Source organism: Pelmatolapia mariae, linkage group LG10_11 (genome assembly GCF_036321145.2).
Source record: "Pelmatolapia mariae isolate MD_Pm_ZW linkage group LG10_11, Pm_UMD_F_2, whole genome shotgun sequence".
Lineage (NCBI taxonomy): Eukaryota > Metazoa > Chordata > Actinopteri > Cichliformes > Cichlidae > Pelmatolapia > Pelmatolapia mariae.
Window position 1 is genome coordinate 73,225,740 of NC_086236.1, and position 22,984 is coordinate 73,248,723.

The 22,984-nt window shown below is 40.2% G+C and overlaps 3 protein-coding genes across 3 annotated transcripts; all 3 read right to left on the reverse strand.

Moving 5' to 3' along the window:
- Positions 1-610: 610 nt before the first annotated feature.
- On the reverse strand, positions 611-7,607 carry LOC134635581 (uncharacterized). The gene is made up of 7 exons (XM_063484957.1): positions 7,556-7,607; positions 5,856-6,255; positions 5,546-5,760; positions 2,030-2,120; positions 1,322-1,376; positions 1,008-1,141; positions 611-668 (listed from the first exon to the last, which is right to left on the reverse strand). Exons 1-7 carry the CDS (start codon positions 7,605-7,607, stop codon positions 611-613), a joined length of 1,005 nt encoding a protein of 334 aa, XP_063341027.1.
- A 2,679-nt stretch (positions 7,608-10,286) lies between these two features.
- LOC134635582 (uncharacterized) lies at positions 10,287-15,290 on the reverse strand. Its single transcript, XM_063484958.1, has 7 exons — positions 15,239-15,290; positions 13,576-13,938; positions 13,204-13,485; positions 12,893-12,977; positions 12,486-12,540; positions 12,114-12,232; positions 10,287-10,338 (listed from the first exon to the last, which is right to left on the reverse strand). The coding sequence occupies exons 1-7, from the start codon at positions 15,288-15,290 to the stop codon at positions 10,287-10,289; spliced, it is 1,008 nt and encodes a 335-aa protein (XP_063341028.1).
- A 1,558-nt stretch (positions 15,291-16,848) lies between these two features.
- Positions 16,849-21,496, reverse strand: LOC134635584 (uncharacterized). The gene is made up of 5 exons (XM_063484959.1): positions 21,445-21,496; positions 19,039-19,413; positions 18,700-18,957; positions 18,023-18,107; positions 16,849-16,939 (listed from the first exon to the last, which is right to left on the reverse strand). Exons 1-5 carry the CDS (start codon positions 21,494-21,496, stop codon positions 16,849-16,851), a joined length of 861 nt encoding a protein of 286 aa, XP_063341029.1.
- Positions 21,497-22,984: the final 1,488 nt, after the last annotated feature.

Sequence of the window (22,984 nt, forward strand, 5' to 3'; positions counted from 1 at the left end):
CTTCCTGTAGGTATTGTTCCCTGTCCAGGATGACAACAGCACTTCCTTTGTCTGCTGGCTTTAAAATGATGTGTTTGTTTTCTTTTAGTTCCTTAAGGGCTTTTGTTTCTTCTTTCAATAAATTGGGGCTAATGCGGCCTATGTGAAAATGATTATGAAAAAATTCATAGTCTGCTCTCACCAAAGTGGTAACCTGAGGTGGAAGCTGGCTCAAGGGGGGAGACCAGTCAGACTTGGGGGTAAAAGGTCGGGGTTCTGATTAATCTTTATCCCCATAATATATTGCCAATTTGGCCCTTCTGTGATATTTTTGCATGTCAAATTTGCATTGTAAAAGTAGATTTTTATTATAGCCTATCGTGGGAATAAAGTTAAGGCCTCTGTTCAACAGGGTCAGCTGAGCAGTGGAAGGTTGGAATTTAGTCGACAAATTAACTACACCATTACTCACCCCCTCCCGTCTAATCGGGTTTATGGGGAGTCCCCATTTACACACTCACTCCAATGTTGTAGCATGCATTCAGCAGTTTCATCTGTCCAGTGAATGTCATCTCCCTCCGTAGTGAAGTCCTCATCAGGGAGTGCGGGGATATGCTGAGAGAGCTGCGATTCATCCTCGACTGGACACTGAGGAATAGACAACGTCATCATTCGCCGCTTGCAGGCGCCTACGAAGCAAAAATCAAAAGAAAATAATCTGATGACAGCTCATGAATTTTCAATTCAATTCAATTCAATTTTATTTATATAGCGCCAAATCACAACAAAAGTCGCCTCAAGGCGCTTTATATTGTACAGTAGATAGCACAATATTAAATACAATATTGTGCATGTCTATGAATGCAGCATAGACAGACACTTCTGTGGTGTTATTGTGCAGAAATAAAGTTTCTATCTTTCATCACTGTCTGTTTGTTGGAGCTGCTTCAGCCACAAATCTGAGCTGTCTGTTGTTTGTGTGACGACACAAACATGAGTGTTTAAAGGTTTCCATCTCTGGGTCCTACCTGCCCTCCTGTTTCTTCTGTTTGAACTGGACGGAGGCGTAGCTGACGTCCTCCACCGCTCGGCCGGGTTCCTGCTGCTGAGCTGCCTCAGTTTGTACAGACTTCATGATGTTGCTGTAGATGCTATCAGGATGCTGAGACACAGCAGAGAAACAAAGAGATCAGACGACTGAAGATCCAGAATCAAAGCAGCACACTTTCAATCAATGCACACATTTTGAACTCAAGATTGCTAAAATAATAAACTATACAGAATGTCACATCACATCCTATAAGATTCATTTCATGGTAAAGTCCTCCCATCACCAACTCACCTTCTGCTCCGGATCACCTCCCACAGCCCTCTGATCCTCTGCAGCTGCCAGCTTCCTGCAACAGTATCAGTATTTATGAGTATGATCACAACAGGACTGTAGAAAACAGACACAAAGACAGAAAATATTATGTTTCCATGTGATTATAAATCACACACATTAGTAGGTTAGGAGTTAGGAAACATGCTGTGATGTCAGACTTGATCAGCTGATATTGTATTGATTGTATTGTCTCTTATTAATATGAAAAACTACTCAGATTATTAAGTATTTAACAGAACTTTTGCCAACTGTCTCTTAATCAACTCTTTCATTCTTGGGCTGCAGTTTGTACCTTTCTGCATGAGCCTGTGGTGGAAATGTCTTTATTCGTGTAAAGGAAAATATTAACATGAGGAAGCATAATAATTTCTAAATGTTATCACACTTCTGCATTTTTCTCATTTATTACAAGTACAATTTAAAGAGATTTGTTTGGATGATATTTTCCAGATTGACATAAATATATAGCAAACACATTTTATTTTATTATTAATTATTTAAAAAAAATAAACCTTTGATTTATATATTTAAGGTGAATGTCTGCTTCGTGTTTACTGAGGCTGAAGTGTGAAATTCACACCAACTTCACATAATTTGGTTCTTTGCTAAAGTAAAACCAGTAAAACATGAAATACTTCAAACACTCGAGACCGTCTGTTTCTGCACCTTTTGATGATGAAGATGAAGAGTAGGAGCAGGATCACAGGCAGCAGGAGACCAAACACCACACCAAGTACCAGACGAAGGACACCATCAGCTGCTAAAACACAAACAACAGATAGAAACATGCAGTTGTCGCGGGGTCCTCTCCTAAACTTCTCCCGAACAAATGCAGGCGTAGTCAGGAAGCGTTCAGTGTGGATAGTTTATTCTAGTGATGGGTCCAGCAACACTGACGCACCGGCGCATGTATCAAGCTCACAGAGTGAAGCCTGTATCGGTGCGTGCGTTGCTTTAAGAAAAAGTCACGTGATCGATACAGCTGCTGTATCGCTCATTACCAACGCGCCAAACTGTGTTTAAAAGGTACCGCATCCGCATCTGTCAACGGAACGAGTCGCCACCAAAAACCCCACAAAATGACTCTCGCAAAGACAAATAAAAATACACATCTCTCCATAACAAAATGGAAATGTTTCTGCTGTGTGGGATCATTTTGATCTTTTAACTGCAAATAGTTTGTCTGTCTTTGTTTCAGTGTAATCTATCAGAATAGGAAAAACAGCAATGTGACCTGCAGTGTAAATGATTTATTTCATTTTATGCAGGTTAAAATCATCGTCTGTTCTGCATTTCTTACACAAACAAAAGCACCTCCTCAGTGTTTAGGCATTACAGAGCCAAATATGAAAATGAGGAGACAAACACACCGAGAATGAACACAGGTACACTGAACAGCTTTATCATCTTTTTTTTATTATTAATATGTGTTTTATTATTTTGAAATCAAGCATCTATGAAGACTGTTCTGGGCCAGGCAGTCCTGAATTTTATTATAAAGGATTGACAACCCCTTAGTATTGTGGAGAGTGTTGGAGAGAAACATTCCAAGATCAGAGGATCCTTTAATGTACTGGGGGAATAGGAAGACATTTATCTGAACCTTTTCCACCTGGCTTTACAGTTTTTGTGTACCCCAGCTTCATCTGTGCCTGTGAGTTTTCCAAAGCTGGGGAAATGGTGTCAAAAAAAAAAAACAACGCAATAGACTGAATGCTAAAACATTGAATAAACCTATTTTTCTGAATAGAAATTTATAATAAACTCTGAGTCAAATGGGTAATATTACATTCACAATACTTTCATTTTAATTTTCACATAATGTCATTCACAATATATTTTAAAGATGTCTGCAATATTTGCAATGTAAAAGATATAAAATGTTTCAATGGAAAGTACAATACCTTACAGTGGATACAAGTATGACTAGGTCATTGAATCAGTGTCTGTTGTGAGTCTCAAGTAATTTGCCTGCAATGATATTTAAGGTCCAGCAGGAGTCAGTATGGAGCAAAACAGCAACACTGTGTCGACACAGTATCGATACAGTTTGGGGAATGTGCTGAAACGCTTCACGAGGCCTCATCTACCCATCACTAGTTTATTCCGCCGGCCTCCCAGGTGCACAAAAAGGATTATTTACAAAGAAAATAGAAAACGAACTCAATTCAACACAAAACAAACATCTATATACAAAATACAAGCGGCTGAGCCAGTCTGCATGTTACCCTCTCTGTAACATCTCACATAAAGCCCAGGTAGGCCCTGACTGCCTTCTTTTATACCCCATTGCCCCTCCCACTAGGCATAATAGTCATCCCTTTATTATTTCTTTTCCCAAAACACTCTTTTTTCCCTCAGCTTATTTCCAGCTAGGGATGGGTATTGATAAGATTTTCACGATTCCATTTTCGATTCTGTATAACGATTCGATTCTTTATCGATTCTCTTATCGATTCTTTTTAAAAAAGGAGAACACTAAGGTCGATTAGCTTAGAACTTTGTTTTATATCTTCTCTTTGAACAAGATAGAAATTTAGGAGTAACATGGCCTTACAAACCCAACAGTGAGATCTTAAGAGATCCACAGCCTACGGCTCTTCAATGGGGTGTCACAGGGTCCCCGGGAAAAAAAATTGTAAATGTAAAATAATAAAATAAATATTCTTCTGTAGCAATAACAAAGTATAACATAAATTATTCTGTAGCAATTACACAAGAATATCCAGTAATGTCCCTGCCTACAATTAAACACATTCACTTACCGAAAATCGGGGGCATCTGCTGCAGCAAATGGGTGCAAGGCTTTGACCACAAACTTAGTCACTGCTCGGTGACATACTGGCCTGAAAGGAGACGCTACCGGTAGACTGCAGCGAGAACTGCCAGCATCTGAGCCAGCCAGACTCTGTCTGTCTCTCTCATCATGGTCACCTAAATGCACAGTAATGGCAGGTTTTGTAATAAGGCAGATCGCGCTAACATAATATGCACTGTTAGTTGATTATTTACCTGCCGTATTAACGGGAGAGGACGTGCAAACGTTACCGCTGCTGCTGGTTGAGATTCACGAGTCTGGAGCGGAATTAAAAACACGACATTCATTTAAGGTCATCGCGTCTTTTGTGAGCAAATGCTTTTGCATATTCGTAGTGTTTCCTCCCTTAAATGAAATATCTGCTTTGCAAGTACTGCAAGTTGCCCTGTTGTCATACGTTCTCGTAAAGTATAAACAAACTTTTGAGCGTTTGAGCCGCCATGTTTCCTGCCAGGTAAATGACGCTCCGCAACACGGTGACGTCATTCGGGGCGACTGGAATCGATAAGGGAATCATTTGCAAAAATGGCAAACAATTCCAAGGAATTGAAACAGTGGGAACCGGTTCTCAACAAGAACCGGTTTTCGATACCCATCCCTATTTCCAGCTATATTCCTACAATACATATATATGTATATACAGACATTTATGGCCACTTCCAGGCAGCCTACAGTGTTTCACAATAACAAAAAAAACCAAACAACAATAATGCAGTTCACGTGACCTTTCAAGCGTGCGCGCGAACCCACTATTTGAACCCCGGAACACCATACCATCGGCTTGCATAACCACTCGTCTTATTGGCGATCACAGAGAGTCTACGCGACTGGCTTTATTAAAGGTAAGCAAAAATATATATATGTTGGCCACCCTCTGCGCCACTCAAAATATACCTCTCACCCCTTTTTGTTTATCTGCCTGGTCGACTAAAAGACGAGCAGCCACGGTAATTGTATGGTGGTGGTGCGTGTATGCGCCCATATCAGCTATTTGCGGCCCGGGACGGTGTAACTCCGTCACAGCAGTAAAAGATAAAATAAATAAACTTCTAAAGTTTATTTATATTTAAGTCATTTTCTCCCCATATGACTTTTCATGAGTGACATCACTGAGTGCTGTGATTTTGGGATTTACAGATTTATGAAAGTGAACAAAGCTCTTCACATGTTTTACATGTGGTTCTTTATTGGCTGAGTATAAAAACAGTGTTTGCACGAAGGACTTTTTCCAGATACAAATGTCCCAATTTTATTCTGCTGCTGATCTGGAGATGATTTGGTGTCAGGCTGACCATCATTGTCATGTGTTTGCAGTCTGATGACGTCTTAAAATTTTAAAAAAGGTTTTGGAAAACTGAACAAACCTCCAGCCTCCACCTGCAGGCTGTACGGCTCAGAGAGAGTCTTCATGTTCTTCAGAGCACAGGTGTAGCTCCCAGAATCCTCTGCAGTCTGAGGGCTGAGAGGGAGGGAGGGGCTGGTCTCTGAGAGGGTGTGGCCATCTTTGAACCACTTGACCTCAAGTTGGTGGAAAGTGCAGACTGAAGCACAGAGCAGTGTGACGGTTTCACCTCTGCTGGTGTTTTTATCATCACTGGAGCGGATTATTCTCATTTTAGTCAAATCTAAAATCAAAGTGTTTATATTACTTCACACTTATTAATTCTTAATGATGAATGATTATTTGCAGAATTAAGATTTATGTTCTCACCATCAACTCTGACAGTCACTCCTGTCTTGTTAGTAAAATGTCCTTCATGATGATCAGCTTCCATCCTGAAGCGAAAGGTTGCGTTGTCTCCCTGCTGAACATCTCTGATCTGTAAAGTGCAGTTTGTCTTCATGTCTCCCAGATATTGATAACGAGGATCGTTGTTTGCTGAGTCACTGTCATACACAGACGGAGTGCCGCCATGACAGATCTCATGGTTCTTACACCAGCGGACTCTGACGATCTTTAGAGGAATATTTTTTTTACCCTCTTTGAAAGACCTCCGAGGTGTGAAGGTGACAGTGGATCCTCTGACAGCACAGGTAGACGTGAAAGGATACATCACAGTTTGACCCACAGCACCTGGAAACAGATGGTTCACAGATAAAAACTGAAAAAGAATTATGATTTATATTAAATTTAATGAGCTGTCAGGTCACTCTGATGATGATGAGTTATGTAGTCTTCTAAATATGGCAAGTCCTTTCATTTTCCCAGGCTAAAGGCCATGAATTGGACTGTATAGCTCACATATGGTGAAGCACAGATCACCTCGTTGGCTGCTGATGTTTCTGGTTAAAAAACACTGAGAACAAACAGGTCCAGAGCAAAGCTGCTGCAGGTTTACAAAGCTGTCATCATCAACAACTTTGTCAAGAAGGACAACTGGATGAACGCCTAAACACACGTGTGCACACAACTGAACACACCAGCTGTCCTGGCTGATATCAACCCCCTCATAATAATGTCGGGTCATTTGTTGTTGCATCAGTTTATCAGTTGTTGGATTTTTTTGTGCGTTTCATGTTAACAGTTTCATGTGTGAAAGTGATGTTCACTGTAAATATTGCAGGCCTGTAGTATCAGGTCACAATCCTGATCTGGATAGGGCAACCTCTGCAGAGCAGCTGGTACCTGAATAACTGGGACAGCAGTTATTATACGGGAGAGAGATGTTACACAGTTGAAATACATACGCGCTCTCTCTCTCAGTTCGTTGCATTTGTCACTCACACAGATCACTGTGGTGTTATGAGATGATTGTTGCACGTCTGACTGGTCTCACTGGTGAGTGTGTCCAGTACTGACTGCCTACCCGACCGCAGATCTCCCAGCACGTTACTGTTCAGCAGCAGATTGAACCACATTCAACAAGACGCTTAGTCCGAGTCCACAACTCAGCTGTTTAACTCCTGAACCACCTTTAGGAACGTCCAGAGCATCAACAGTTACCTGACAGTGAAGCAACCAATCACACGAGAGCAGAGCGACCTTTCAACTGATCCAATCTAGAACAAACATTTCTTTAACCTTAATTATAAGACAAGCAGTAGAAAAACCTCAGAACAGAAGTTTGTTATCAGAAATAATGTTACAAAATGTTTGTGTGAAAACTAAAAGTAACGTAAAATAACTTCTCCTTTTTATTTCCCCTCAGCAGCTTTAAGGTGGTTACAATGATCACATCCACCTCTAAAGCTCCTCCATCACTTATTGATCTTCTACATTCAGACTCACATCTCTGATATGTGGTTTCTGCTTTTGTGGCTTTAAACAGGATTTGGATGCAGAGCAGCAGCAGCGAGCGAGTCAAAGTAAAACTCTGAACCCTGTTTTCACTGATCGTCACTAAAACAGGATCAAAATAAGACTTCAGTCTTACCTGCCAGCAGGAACATGAAGCTCCACAGAAGGTTTTTGTCCCAAACTGCCATCCTTACTTTCTGCTGAGGCTCTGCTGCAGTCAGAGGAGCGAGCAGAGAGTAAAGAGCTGGATGATGAAATGAGGCTTTTGAGGAAGTCTTCTCACTGAGTCCTGCAAACTCTGTCAAGCCCCAGTTTATAAAAGTTACTTTACGTTTATAAACAGTTTGTAGACACATTATAATGAGCTGCAGGAAGCTTTCATAGTTACTGTTATTTACAAGATGCACAAAAAGAAGAAGATAAAATTTAGCTCACTAAATGACTGAACTCAGTTTTGCTTCATGATCAGACAAACCTTCTTATAGTTACTGTAATTTCTTACTTGTACTTTTTGCATTTCTTGTTTTATTCAAAGCTCTCTGTGTTTCATTACATGTCTGAAATAAAGATGTGTTTGATGTAGAAGACGGCACTCAGAGAGTCCTCGACTCGGCTCTAAAGGAGAATTCTTAGAAAGTGACGATTGAGGAAGGAGCCAAACCAGGAGAAAAAGTTTTATATATATGGAAAACGTTGGAATTCTGGCTTTTCCCATTTCTAAGTAATGATCAGGTTGGACAGGTGTATCTTTATGTACCCTTAATGTACAGAACTGTGCAAAAGTCTTGAGCCACCCTGCATTTCTTTATATTTTGCTGGAAAAATGGGAAATAGGTTTACTAAATATGTACAAACAAAGCTGGAAATACAGCGTACAAGGTAAAAACTGTCAATATAAGCTATGAGCACCTTCATTTTTCCACACAGTCCGAGGCAGAGTTTCTGTCCTTTCTGTAAGCAGCCATCAGGAATAGTTCTCCAGGCTTCTTGAAGAACATTCAGAGCTCTTCTTTGGATATCTCTGTTCTCTCTCATAACCATCCCACACTGCTTCATTAAAGTTGAGCTCCGGGCTGAAGATTTTTACACATTAAGAATTGTATTTTAAGACTGTCCTCAGGTTTTGCTGTCAGGCTGAGTTCAGCTGATGTGTTTCACTCTCTGTGTGCATGTCTCAAACCATGCTGACCCTGTGGGTTCATCCTCCTCACAAAGCGAGCGATGTAAACATTTCTGGTGAGTCTCCACTGAAGAGTGTCTGCACTCAGCCTTAGAGACAGGGAGAGGAGTCATTCAGGAGGAGTTCAGAGTAGAGCTCCACACTGAAAGGAGGCAGCAGAGGTGATTTTAGCTGCTGCAGTGAGCTGAAACCCAGTATGGACATTTCAAAGTGTACTGATCTCCTGCTTTTGTCGCACCATTCATTAAAAAAGAAAAATACCATCAGTACTCACAAAGTGTGTTTTGGTCAGAGACCCAAAGCACCTGAGCTGACTCCTTTCACTGCAGAGGAGGAGTAGATCTACTCTGAGCTCCTCCCGAATGACTCAATCTATACAGGTGAGGGTAACAACATGAATCAACCTGCAAGACAACAGCTTTATTTTCACTCTTTATTTATATAACTTAGTTTTCAAATAACCAATTAAATATGTTTCCTTCGAAATGTATCTGAGTACTTGTTTATAAAAGGTTGGAGTTTCTTTCTAACGATGTAAGGTCTTTACAATATAAACCACCTTCAGATGGCTGTTGTTGTGAATCGACTAATTTTAAATAAAGTTCAATTTAAAAAAGTTATATTCCTTATTATTAAAAAATGAATGATTTTAAAAACGCTCTCTTTGGCTGAACATCAAGTAAAACTGGTTTATAAATAACTGAAGTTCCTTCAAGATTGAAGTTACTTTAGACTCTGATGCCGACTGGTGGTCATCTGAGGAATTACATACTGTCAGAGGTCAAATCCATGAGCGACTGAACCAGCTTTCACTCACTGAAATGTGCATTTTATGGTTTCTGCTCGGGCTCTTCATTCTTATGTAGTTTGAACGTACTTATTTTTTCACAGGACTGTTCTTATTCATAAGACTTTGTCTCTGTATTAATGAATGATCAGAATAACAATTTTGGAAGTATTGTACAACTAATGATTTTTATATTCGCCCCCATCATCATAGCATTCTTCTAGCTCTGTAAGAACATAGTAACTGATGAGTCATTTCCAAATATTTTGGCCAAAACTGCGATGCAGAACCCTGTGTATATGTGCATATTAGGAAAGGACAGTGTGAGAAAGTGTAAGGTAAAAGGTAAACACAGCCACTCGTCAGGATGTGTTTCAGAAAATATTCATTGTGCATTTGATGTTTCTAAGTGGAGCTCAGAGTACGTCGAGCCCACAGGCCTGAATCTGTGCAAGTTTTTTCCACACACAGGGCAGTGGTGTTCAGTTTATTCATCATCATAACACCACCAATGAATGCAAAGGAATCCTTGAATAATATTCAGAAAGTTATCCTGTTTAGTAAAATGTTTAGTAGTAAAGAAAAGGCATTTAGATGTTTTTTAATCCAAACACAGCAAACTTTGTTTCTTCATCTACAAACAGAGAAATACATTAGAGTTGCTCAAAGCAGTGATGAGAAGAAATTCACATGTAAGCAAATGTTCACAGTGAGCTTTAAAGCTTTATAACAGCATATTAACACAGTTCAGCCTTCATAGCTTTTCAGGTTAGCGCTGACGAGACGGTGGAAGGATCAGCTTCAAAGCTTGTGTGTGTGCATCCTCAACTACATCTATATATCTATATGTGTGTGTGTGTGTGTGTGTGTGTGTGTGTGTGTGTGTGTGTGTGTGTATCATCATTTGGCTATTGAAGAGTAGACGACGGCATCATCGACCTTCTGCATCTGCCTGAAAAACAGATAACAACAAAAGAAGGATTTTTGAGTTACTGGAGCTTTCATAGGTGTTTCATTTTAATTAAATAATAATCATTTTAATAATGCTAATAATAATAATAACAACACATAAATAGGTGAAGAAAAGCTAAACATTAAGCCTGAGAAAAGTCATAAATAATAAATAAACTTAGTCTGTCAGAGAGATCAACTTTAATCATCGCACAGCTTTCTGAAATATGAGACGACTACAGATGGAATTGATAAATGATAAATGGACTGGTTCTTATATAGCTCTTTCTTATTCTGAGTACACGCGCTTTACACAACTTGCACATTCACCCATTCACACAAGCACTTGTCTCTACGCTGTCTCCTATCTAACATTTACACACGTGTTCATACTCCGATCGTGCCGTATTCAAGGTTTTGGACTGCGCCGCTTTTCCCTCCTATGGCACATAAACTGAAATCAGCTGATGGTAGCACAAGTGCAGGTGGAACCGACAGACAGGCAGACTAACAATTACAAGAAACTCTCGATTCCCAAGTTTAGAGACAACTTGTTCTTGTTTTAACTGCTGGACAGAGATCTCCGATGTTGTTCCCAGTGTTGTGCCACAGTAGGTATCCCTGACAGAATTTGTTTCCCCTGCATCGGGACCACATGCTGGGCTGTCCAAAACACGGACAAAGAGTATCCTACATTGTTGATTTATAGTTCACAAACACTTCTTATTATAACGTATTACTCCTGAAACTTTGGAGCATTTAGCTCTTTATATAGTAAAGTTACAGGAGGATAAAAATAATTATCAGGCAAAGTGTTCTTCGTTTGTTAAAATAATCCCATCCGATACCACGTGAGAACAATAAATATATAATTTTCCGTTGTATTCCTCAAACTGAATGGTAATGTGACAATACTAATTTTTCACTTTTTCACAAACTAAAACATCAGTGCTTCCTGCGTGCTCCCGAGGCAGGGGAAACAAATTCTGTCGGGGATACCTACTTTGGCACGACACCGGGATCTGCTGGAGCCACTCCTCTAGCTTGGGAATCACTGCACCTAGTGCTCCAATTACCACGGGGACCACCGTTACCTTCACCCTCCACATCTTCTCCAGCTCTTCTCTGAGCCCTTGGTATTTCTCCAGCTTCTCGTGTTCCTTCACCCTGATGTTGCTGTCATTCGGAACCGCTACATCTATCGCTACGGCCGTCTTCTTCTGTTTGTCTCCCACCACTATGTCCGGTTGGTTAGACATCACCAGTTTGTCCGTCTGTATCTGGAAGTCCCACGGGATCTTAGCTCGGTCATTCTCCACCTCCCTTGGCATTTTGACCTCGGGACTTCCAGGCGATACTCCGCACAGATGTTTCTGCGCCGGCCACTTGGTTATGGCGTTTCATGTATGCCCTGCCTGCGTCTTGCACCCTGCTGTTATGTGCTGGATTGTTCACAGTGCAGAAGCCTGACAGCTAACATGTCGTTAATTTGACAATTATACACAAAGGTTTTTTTCTTTTCTTTTTTTTCAGCTTTTCAGCTCCACCTTCTCACCCATTGGGACAAAAGTGTGTTTGCCCACCAGGAAAATGGTTAGTATGCTGTCCAGAGACCTGTCCAGTCTTGCTGTGTTTTATTAACTGCATGAACAATAAAATTTATATTATTTTTATTTATCAGTTTCTGTCACATCTGAAAATCTAAAATCTCTCCTCAGTGAGACCAAACAGATGTGGAGTTTCCATCCCTGCAGCTGACACATCTGTCTGTCCTACCTGCCCTCCTGTTTCTTCTGTGTGAAGTGGACGGAGGAGTAGCTGACGTCCTCCACAGCTCGGCTGGTTTCTTGTTGGTCATCTTGTTCTTGAATGTTGCTGTTGACGTTATCGGGATGCTGAAACCACAGACAGAAACTGTTATACTATTATTCTGTTTTAAAAATGATAGAAAACACAAGTAAGCCTACAGTCTGATGTGCCTGTTCTCCTAAACTAAGTCTTCCTATCATACAAATGTCTTAATCTAACCCTCCATCCTCACTCTCCTCAATAACACAGACGTGTGGGGGAAATGGGATTAAAAATTGTTGCAAATCAAATAGAAAATGACTTTGATAACAGAGGATGTTCCTCCCATCAGTGACTCACCTTCAGCTCCGTCTCACCTCCAGCCGCTCTCTGACCCTCTGCTGCTCTCAGCTTCCTGTAACAATATGACTGATATTACAATCAAATATCAAAAACTACAAAGAAAACAAACATGTGCATAAAAAAGGAGAACATATAAAAATGTGTGAGTCAAGACTATAGTTACTCAGGATAATATTTTAAAGAGTTAAACAGATTGATGTGAAATGGGCATGCACACGTAAGTTGCAGTAACTTCCAGTACCAGCAGGGGGCGATAGAAAGTTAATTTTCTTCATTGAAGCCTACAGCTTTGGTTTAATTAATCTCAGCAGAGTTGCCATCAAGACTTCACCGCCGAAATATAACTCAGGTTCAGCACAGCCACCTTCAGCTGCTACTGAAGAGGAACTCAGACTGATTTGTACCTTTCGATGATGAAGAGTACGAGCGCGATCACAGCCAGCAGGACAACAAACTTCACACCAGCTATCAGGGGAAGGTTACCACCAGCTGTGAAACACAAATGATACATAAAGAAATGTAGAAAAAATCTGAAGTTAAAATATGTTCTTAATAACCTGTTTTTGTATTTATTTATATAAATTTAACTTCTCATTTCTGGCATAATGTCACAAGGTGCTTTTAAATTTTGGTTTGCAGTTATGTCACAAAAGTCTTTCACTAGAAAGAAAAGGTGCTGCTTAAACAAACAAAAACACAAACGTCAGCCTCCTACTTTCTGCTTCTTCTTTGGAGTCTGACTCCACCTGCAGGCTGTACGGCTCAGAGACAGCCTTCATGTTCTTCTTCAGAGCACAGGTGTAGCTCCCAGAATCCTCTGCAGTCAGAGAGTGGAGATGGAAGGAGGGGCCAGTGTCTGAGAGGGTGTGGCCATCTTTCAACCAGGTGAGCTCCAGTTGGTGGAAAGTGCAGAGTGAAGCACAGAGCAGTGTGACGGTTTCACCTCTGCTCAACTTTTTATCATCACTGGAGCGAATTATTCTCATTTTAGTCGAATCTAAAATCAAAGTGTTCATTAGTTTCAATGAACACTCATTAATGTCTCTGACTGATGTTTATGTTAGAAAGAGAAGATTTATGTTCTCACCATCAACTCTGACAGTCACTCCTGTCTGGTTAGTAAAATGTCCTTCATGATGATCAGCTTCCATCCTGAAGCGAAAGGTTGCGTTGTCTCCCTGCTGAACATCTCTGATCTGTAAAGTGCAGTTTGTCTTCATGTCTCCCAGATATTGATAACAAGGATCGTTGTTTGCTGAGTCACTGTCATACACAGATGGAGTGCCGCCATGACAGATCTCATGGTTCTTACACCAGCGGACTCTGACGATCTTTAGAGGAATATTTTTTTTACCCTCTTTGAAAGACCTCCGAGGTGTGAAGGTGACAGTGGATCCTCTGACAGCACAGGTAGACGTGAAAGGATACATCACAGTTTGACCCACAGCACCTGGAAACAGATGGTTCACAGATAAAAACTGAAAAAGAATTATGATTTATATGAAATTTAATGAGCTGTCAGGTCACTCTGATGATGCAGAGTTATGTAGCCTGGCTAAATATGGCAAGTCCTTTCATTCTCCCAGGCTAAAGGCCATGAATTGGACTGTATAGCTCACATATGGTGAAGCACAGATCACCTCGTTGGCTGCTGATGTTTCTGGTTAAAAAACACTGAGAACAAACAGGTCCAGAGCAAAGCTGCTGCAGGTTTACAAAGCTGTCATCATCAACAACTTTGTCAAGAAGGACAACTGGATGAACGCCTAAACACACGTGTGCACACAACTGAACACACCAGCTGTCCTGTCTGATATCAACCCCCTCATAATAATGTCGGGTCGTTTGTTGTTGCATCAGTTTAACAGTTGTTGGATTTTTATTTTGTGCGTTTCATGTTAACAGTTTCATGTGTGAAAGTTGTGTTCACTGTAAATATTGCAGGCCTGTAGTATCAGGTCACAATCCTGATCTGGATAGGGCAACCTCTGCAGAGCAGCTGGTACCTGAATAACTGGGACAGCAGTTATTATACGGGAGAGAGATGTTACACAGTTTAAATACATACGCGCTCTCTCTCTCAGTTCGTTGCATTTGTCACTCACACAGATCACTGTGGTGTTATGAGATGATTGTTGCACGTCTGACTGGTCTCACTGGTGAGTGTGTCCAGTACTGACTGCCTACCCGACCGCAGATCTCCCAGCACGTTACTGTTCAGCAGCAGATTGAACCACATTCAACAAGACGCTTAGTCCGAGTCCACAACTCAGCTGTTTAACTCCTGAACCACCTTTAGGAAAGTCCAGGGATACAACAATTACCTGACAGTGAAGCAACCAATCACACGAGAGCAGAGCGACCTTTCAACTGATCCAATCTAGAACAAACATTTCTTTAACCTAATTTATAAGACAAGCAGTAGAAAAACCTCAGAACAGAAGTTTATTATCAGAAATAATGTTACAAAATGTTTGTGTGAAAACAAAAATTACGTAAAATAACTTCTTTTTATTTCCCCTCAGCAGCTTTAAGGTGGTTACAATGATCACATCCACCTCTAAAGCTCCTCCATCACTTATTGATCTTCTACATTCAGACTCACATCTCTGATAAGTGGTTTCTGCTTTTGTGGCTTTAAACAGGATTTGGATGCAGAGCAGCAGCAGCGAGCGAGTCAAAGTAAAACTCTGAACCCTGTTTTCACTGATCGTCACTAAAACAGGATCAAAATAAGACTTCAGTCTTACCTGCCAGCAGGAACATGAAGCTCCACAGAAGGTTTTTGTCCCAAACTGCCATCCTTACTTTCTGCTGAGGCTCTGCTGCAGTCAGAGGAGCGAGCAGAGAGTAAAGAGCTGGATGATGAAATGAGGCTGAAGACGAAGTCTTCTCACTGATTTGTTTCTGCAAATCTGAGAAGGCCGCTTGTTAGAGTAACTTCCCTGGAAACACATTTTCACACTTCATATGTCATCAGGTCTCATCCTCAAAATGATAAATTAAAAGACCAGACTTTATTTTAGTCTTTATTTCATTCTTTTAGTGACACAATCCCATCTTATTTTATTTTGGATTAATTTTACGATGTAGAAATTAAAGTAGACGTGTTCAAGCGTTTGATTTTTCACCGATCGACAGTTCAACAATCAGTCCTTCACTATAAACACAAGCTGCCGTCTTTCATCGTGTGCTGTGTGAAACAACAGGATGAAGGAAACTTCCTCTGCTGCGTCTCGAGTGGTGAAACTGTGGCGTGGTTGGTTTTCAGCAGCTTCCACTCTGAAGCTCAGACGTTGCACAACTAAATCTTCCTCAATCAGAACTGGGAGCAGATTAAAATGAGAAGTCAGGTGGTAGATATGGATGTTTCTTAACTCCAGACAGGAAACTATAACTGAATTATTAATTCATTTAATTACACAACACCACATTTAACACAGCAACAAAGTAACTAATGACAAATAATGCAATACTTATTTCCCTTATAAAGAGTGTGAGGGCACAAAAACACACTCAGGCTTTCTAACCAGTTAATATTTCTAACATGATCATGTCTGAATTATTCACGTTAATATAAACACGATCTGTGCTGAGAGAGTCCACAAAGATATTTTCTTTTATTTGGAGGCAAATCTTTAGTTTTCTAAATGCTTTCAGTAGTTCGGCCACAATGATCGACGAGCTGCTTTATGAAAGTCAGACTGGAGCTTCCTGCAGCTCCTCCTCTGGTCTCTGTGTTTGGTTCTGTGGTCGACAGTCAGAGGTGACTACGGCTCAGCGTTCAACGCCATCATCCCAGACAGCCTCACCACCAAACTGGAACATCTTCAGACCCCCCAGCTCCTGGATCAGACACTTCCTCACCAACTGGCCTCAATCCGTCCAACCAACTCTGTCCCCCCAGAGGTCATCGTCAGATCCTCCTGTCTCAGGTAAACCAGGGCCATCACAGCTGACCCCTCACACCCCGCCCCCCAACTGTTTGACCTGCTGCCCTCTAGTCGGTGCCTCAGGTCAGTCAGGTGCCACACCTCCTGACATACTAACAGATTCTTCCCCCCACATCACCCACCAATCTGAGCCATGGTCTGAGGGACCCTCATCCCACAGGACACTCACACAGACTCAGGTCAAGTCCTTTCTTTGCACTGCTGTCAAACACTTGTCTCTCCATTGGCTGCCTTTCTCTTATTTTCGTCTATATTCCTCTAGACTGTAAACATCTCTTCTGTTTGCTGTTTATTCCTGCTGTCTTTACTATTTAGATATTTATTTTTTGCTCTTGCAGGCTCGGCATGGGACACATAAAATTTAGCTGTACATTTACAATGACAATAAAGACCTATTCTATTCTATTCTATTCTATTTCTCCTGTGTGAGCTAGACACAGGTGTAGCTTCCTGTTGGTCATGTTGTTCTTGAACGCTGCTGTAGACGTTATCAGGAAGCTGAAACCACAGACAGACGTAAAAACAGTGAAGAGGACAGAAACAGAAAGATGGCTGTTAGTTAGCTCTGTAAAGGAATCACTGATCTCTTCTTCTTTCTCCCATTAGACGTCGTCTCACCACACTTAGCCTACTGCATCATCTGCTTATTCTTAACAAGTCATCACTTTGAAAATATATCTTAATCTATCCCATTATCCTCAATAAAAGGTTTAAAGTGTATTAAACACAGTTCCTGCCATCAGTAACTCACCTTCAGCAGCTCTCTGACCCTCGGCTGCTCTCAGCTTCCTGTAACAATATGACTGATTTTACAATCAAATATCAAAAACTACAAAGAAAACAAACATGTGGATAAAGAAGGAGAACATGTAAGTTAGGGTTAAGGTTATAATTACTCATAATATGCTGTGAACATATTTAATAAAATCATTATGTGTTTAAAAAAATAAACAGTAAGAATCAGCAGTTAAACAAACCCACAAACTGAGAAAGTGAAGTTTTCTTAACTGGAAGCTTGTGTGTGTTGGGTGTTATTGTGTGTTATTGTGTATTTGTAAGATCTGAGTATGAAAAATGATTTGATGTAAAACTGTTTTCACAGATGATGGAATTGAGATATTTTTCCCTCGTGTGTTTTATCATGTAAGAAACAGCAGGAAATACTCTGTTTAGGTGAGGGAGCTGTGGGAGGGTCAGGGCAGACGAGTCAACACACATATATACACGAGGTGTGAGAGACGGAGGCTGATTTCACATTTGTACTTCAGATAATTTCAGGACAATTAATCCTTTCTGTGTTTCCTGACGTCAGACCTCCACCTGTGCTGTGGGCTGTATGTGAACACTTACACAGGCTGCTGAACCAAAGCTCAGCTGTCTGTGTCTTCAGCAGGAAAGAGCTTTGTGTGGAAGTGTTGGCAGAGAAAGCTTTACTGTTATACTGTTAATTACACAGGTGATGTAATGCTACATACGTGTACTTTACATGAACACAAGTAAAATCACTAAAATGTAATATAACTCAGGTTCAGCACAGCCACCTTCAGCTGCTACTGAAGAGGAGCACAGACTGATTTATACCTTTCAATGATGAAGAGTACGAGCGCGATCACAGCCAGCAGGACAACAAACAGCAGACCAGGTATCGGAGGAAGGTTACCACCAGCTGTAAAAACAGAAACATGGCTGAAGTTTAAAACATGTACTTAATAACCTGTTTTTATGTATTTATATATTTAAATCAGTTTTCATCCTCCATATAATTTATCATGAGTGATGAGTTTGTGCTGTCAGTGAAGTGACCTGAGTGTCCGATCATGTTTCTATTTATTTGATTTTTCACATAATGTCACTGGGTGCTGTTGAGGTGGTGTTTTGTTTTAAAAAAATAGATTTTCCTTTTTTAATTTTAAAACAGGAAAAAAGTTGTGCTCACATGCTGTAACTTTATTGACTAAAGAGAAAAACCAGTAATGAAAGAATTCCTCTACTCAGACATAAAGGAAAGTTACTTAAAGTTACTCGAAACATAAAAAAGAATCCAGTTTGCAGGGATTCTAATTATTTCCCTAGTGATCAATAAAGGATTCTGATTCTGATTCATTTTCATCCTATCAAAACACTTTGCAAGTCTTTAAGCTTCTTTTTTCAGTTTGAAATTATGGCCGGAGATCGCTCCCACATCTCTGTAGAGTTTGTGTTTTCTCAGTTTGGATGATGTCTTAGAAAATGGAAAAGCTCCTGAAAAGTGAACAAACCTCCAGCCTCCACCTGCAGGCTGTATGGCTCAGAGAGAGTCTTCATGTTCTTCAGAGCACAGGTGTAGTTCCCAGAATCCTCTGCATTCAGGAAGTCTAGCTCAAGAGAGGAGCCATTCTCTGAGAGGGCGTGGCCATCTTTCAACCAGGTGACCTCCAGTTGGTGGAAAGTGCAGACTGAAGCACAGAGCAGTGTGATGGTTTCACCTCTGCTCAACTTTTTATCATCACTGCAGATTATTCTCATTTTAGTCGAATCTAAAATCAAAGTGTTCATTAGTTTCATTGAACGCTCATTTATGTTTATTTATTATTAATGTCAGGATATTTTTCTCTCACCAACAACTCTGACAGTCACTTTTGTCTGGTTAGTAAAATGTCCTCTAGAATTATCAGCTTCCATCCTGAAGACAAAGCTTGCGTTGTCTCCCTGCTGAACATCTCTGATCTGTAAAGTGCAGTTTGCCTTCATGTCTCCCAGATATTGATAACGAGGATCGTTGTTTGCTAAGTTACTGTCATACACAGATGGAGTGTCACCCTGACAGATCTCATGGTTCTTACACCAGAGGACTCTGACGATCTTTAGAGGAACTTCTCTCTGACCATCATTGAAAGACTTCCGAGGTGTGAAGGTGCAGGGGAGGGTGACAGTGGATCCTCTGACAGCACAGGTAGACGTGAAAGGATAGATCACAGTTTGACCCACAGCACCTGGAAACAGATGGTTCACAGATAAAAACTGATAAAGAATTATGATTTATATGAATCATGTTGAAACATACAAACTACAAGCAGGTTTTCATTATTGTATTAGTGACTGCTGCTGCATTAAACGCTGTTTTCACACTGAGCCTGCAGCAGGTCAGGATTAAAACTTTGTTTTGTGTCACTCACGCTGAGCTCACTATGAGTTTTATATTTCACTGCAGAAATTCAGTGGAAACCAACTGACAGCAGAGACTGACTTCTATTTAAAAAAGAAAGAACTTTTCAGTCATTGAAGCAAACAGCTTTCTCTTAAAGCCAGCCACTGACAGCGCCCTCTAGTGTCTACTGTTATACTGACAGGAACAGGGATGCAGGGAAGATCTAAACTAACGAAGCACATATTTCTAACAACGCCACGATCCTTCCCTGAACCAAACCTTCACCACAGGACCGTCACATCATAATAGCAACAAACAACTGTTTATGTTTTAGCCACAGCCATAATGTTTAGAAATTAGCAGGTTTGCCTGATCTGAGCAGCCAATAGAAGAAAGGGGGAGGAGCTAATATTTGGAGGAAATGAACTGAGGGGGCCTGATTCTCGTGACATCCCACTGGATGCATCACTGCAGAGCTTTTTGGTGTTTTCACTGAATTTACTGGATTTTATTATTTGAGAAACTACTACCTTTAACTTTATTCCAGTGTTTTCACATTTATTTACATTTGCTAATTTAGATTCACTGAGTCGATGAACTCTGTGAACCAGGTGGGGCCTTCCTGTGTGGAGTCAGCATGTTCATCCTGTCTGTGTGTGGATTCTGTAGAAATACAATTTTTTTTTTTAACTGTGATTGAATTTTACGGCAGTTAAAATGAATAAACCTTCAACAGGCATCGTAAACCAAACAGACTCAAACAGAAAATTTGAAAATTCTGGAGCCATGTTTAGGTAAGATAAGATAACGTCTTGATGCATTCTCAATCATCCAGGAAAGTAAATCTCCAAAAGTTGATTCTGTTCATCTGGACGTAGCATTTTGTGGGAGAAACGTTTCGTCACTCATCCAAGTGACTTCTTCAGTCTCAGCTGACTGCAGGTTTCCCCAAACCTTATAAACAGTACATTTGCATAATGACTGAAACCAGCCCACTGAAGGAACAATGGGCTGGGAGGTCAGTTCCTTAATCATAATTATGCAAATTCTTATGACCACTGACCAAAACCCACTGATCAATGGCCATGAGTACCATTCACAGAGAGTTGGGGAATGGCTGCTGTATCACAGCATTGTAAGATGGTGACAGATGTACCCTTAGACCCCCTCCTCGATTCAGAGATGGTCTTTCCCTTTTCACGTAAATGGCCTCCTTGACTCCGCCCTCAAACCAGCGTTTCTCCCTGTCCAGGATGTGTACATCCTCATCATTGATATCTGATAAGCAGTAAGACGTCACAGCAAAGCTGGTCAGCAAAAAAGAAGAAGAAGAACGAAGGAACTCGAGTGTCCAGCCAACAACTTCCTTAAATAACTGCCTGACTGTTCACCAGGTTCCCAGCACGAGCCGAGCAGCACCGATCTCAGGAAGGAGGTACGAGAAGATCAATGAGCAAATAAAAAAATAAATAAGTTCCAATAATAAAATCAATGACTGCATTCACTGAAACCTGCTATCTTCAATATTAACTGTAAAGTTTTTCTATCAAGTAAATGTGACGTCAGTCAGAAATAATGAGTCTGTTACAAAATGTTTGTGTGAAAACTAAAAATAACATAAAATAACTTCTCCTTTTTATTTCCCCTCAGCAGCTTTAAGGTGGTTACAATGATCACATCCACCTCTAAAGCTCCTCCATCACTTTATTGATCTTCTACATTCAGACTCACATCTCTGATATGTGGTTTCTGCTTTTGTGGCTTTAAACAGGATTTGGATGCAGAGCAGCAGCAGCGAGCGAGTCAAAGTAAAACTCTGAACCCTGTTTTCACTGATCGTCACTAAAACAGGATCAAAATAAGACTTCAGTCTTACCTGCCAGCAGGAACATGAAGCTCCACAGAAGGTTTTTGTCCCAAACTGCCATCCTTACTTTCTGCTGAGGCTCTGCTGCAGTCAGAGGAGCGAGCAGAGAGTAAAGAGCTGGATGATGAAATGAGGCTGAAGACTGAGTTGTCTCTGTGAATCTGTCGTTTCTTTTATGGTCACTTCTCTGAAACCACGTGATTCATTTAAGAAATAGAAACAATTTGCAGAAACTCAGAGACCAAAGCACTCTGAGCTGCAGAAGGAAGGTTTCATTAGATTTGCAAGATGCAACAAAGAGAACAAGAACGTTGTGTAAAAATCTTTGTTTCTTGTTTTATTCAAAGTTCTCTGTTTCATCATTTACATGAAATCTCTGCTGAACGTTGAAAACAAGTGTGGACACAAAGAAAGAAGAACGTGTTTCAGTAGTTTATGGTGAACAATCTAGGAAGTGTCCCAGTCTGATGTGCAGAAGCTCCAGATGTTGGTTTCATGTGTCAGCACCAATCGTTAGACATGGTCAGAGTTGTAATTAACACGTTTATCCAATGAAAAGTGTTAATGCATAATATATTATTTTTAGTTAGTTCGACATCTTTATTTTTTTTTGCCTTGACTGCATCAAAACAAATAAAGATTGTTATTATCAGTAGATGTTCTCTCATCTAAACCTGAACCAAGGATTCTGTACAAAGGAGCTTTTTTGTATTTGAACACACAGATGTCATGGATGAAGTCATCGCTGTTACTTCTTCAGTTTTATTTTCAGCGTCTCTGTCATGTTTTTATTTTTACTTCTTTAGTTTTTTTTCTTTTTATATTTCTGTAAAGGTTAAATCAGCAGCATTTAGAAGCTCTTTAATGAAAATTACATTTTAAAACTAAAATATAATTATTGTTGTCATGCATGAATTTTCAAATTTCAATAGTTTTAGTGGTTAAACTTTATGATTGATTAATTTCTGACAGACATCCAGCGTGCTGCTCAAATTTAGATATAAAAATGTAAATTCAGCTTCCTGTTTGTCGAATTAAAAACAGTCGAGATTTTAGTTTTACACATTTTTTTGACAAAATTCTAAACATTGTTTATGTTTTGTTGTTTTTACGACAGGTTTAGTGTCAAACATGTTTCAGTCCCTGCAGACAGAGTCTGACATCACATCCTGTCTGCTTGTTTCAGAGAAAACAGAAACTTCCTTCATCTGTTGAGCTAAAACTGTAACACTCATTCTCAGAAGCTTGTGCCATCATCTAATGTTTCACAACTTTGTCTTCCACTAAAGACATTTGTGAGGGATGATTAAACAGACGTCAGAGCAGATTAAAATATTAATATAGTCGATGTTTTCTCTCATTTGTTTATCAAGAGGAAACAGGAACCCTCAAGAAATTTAAAGAAAATGAAAGTTGTTCATAATAACTTTTTATACAACAAACAGCAACAACAAACGGACTTCTGTAAAAACAACAACAACAAAAAAAAAACCGAATTACAAATTATAATTTTTATTCCAATTAACATAGAAGAAAAATAAAAGTGATT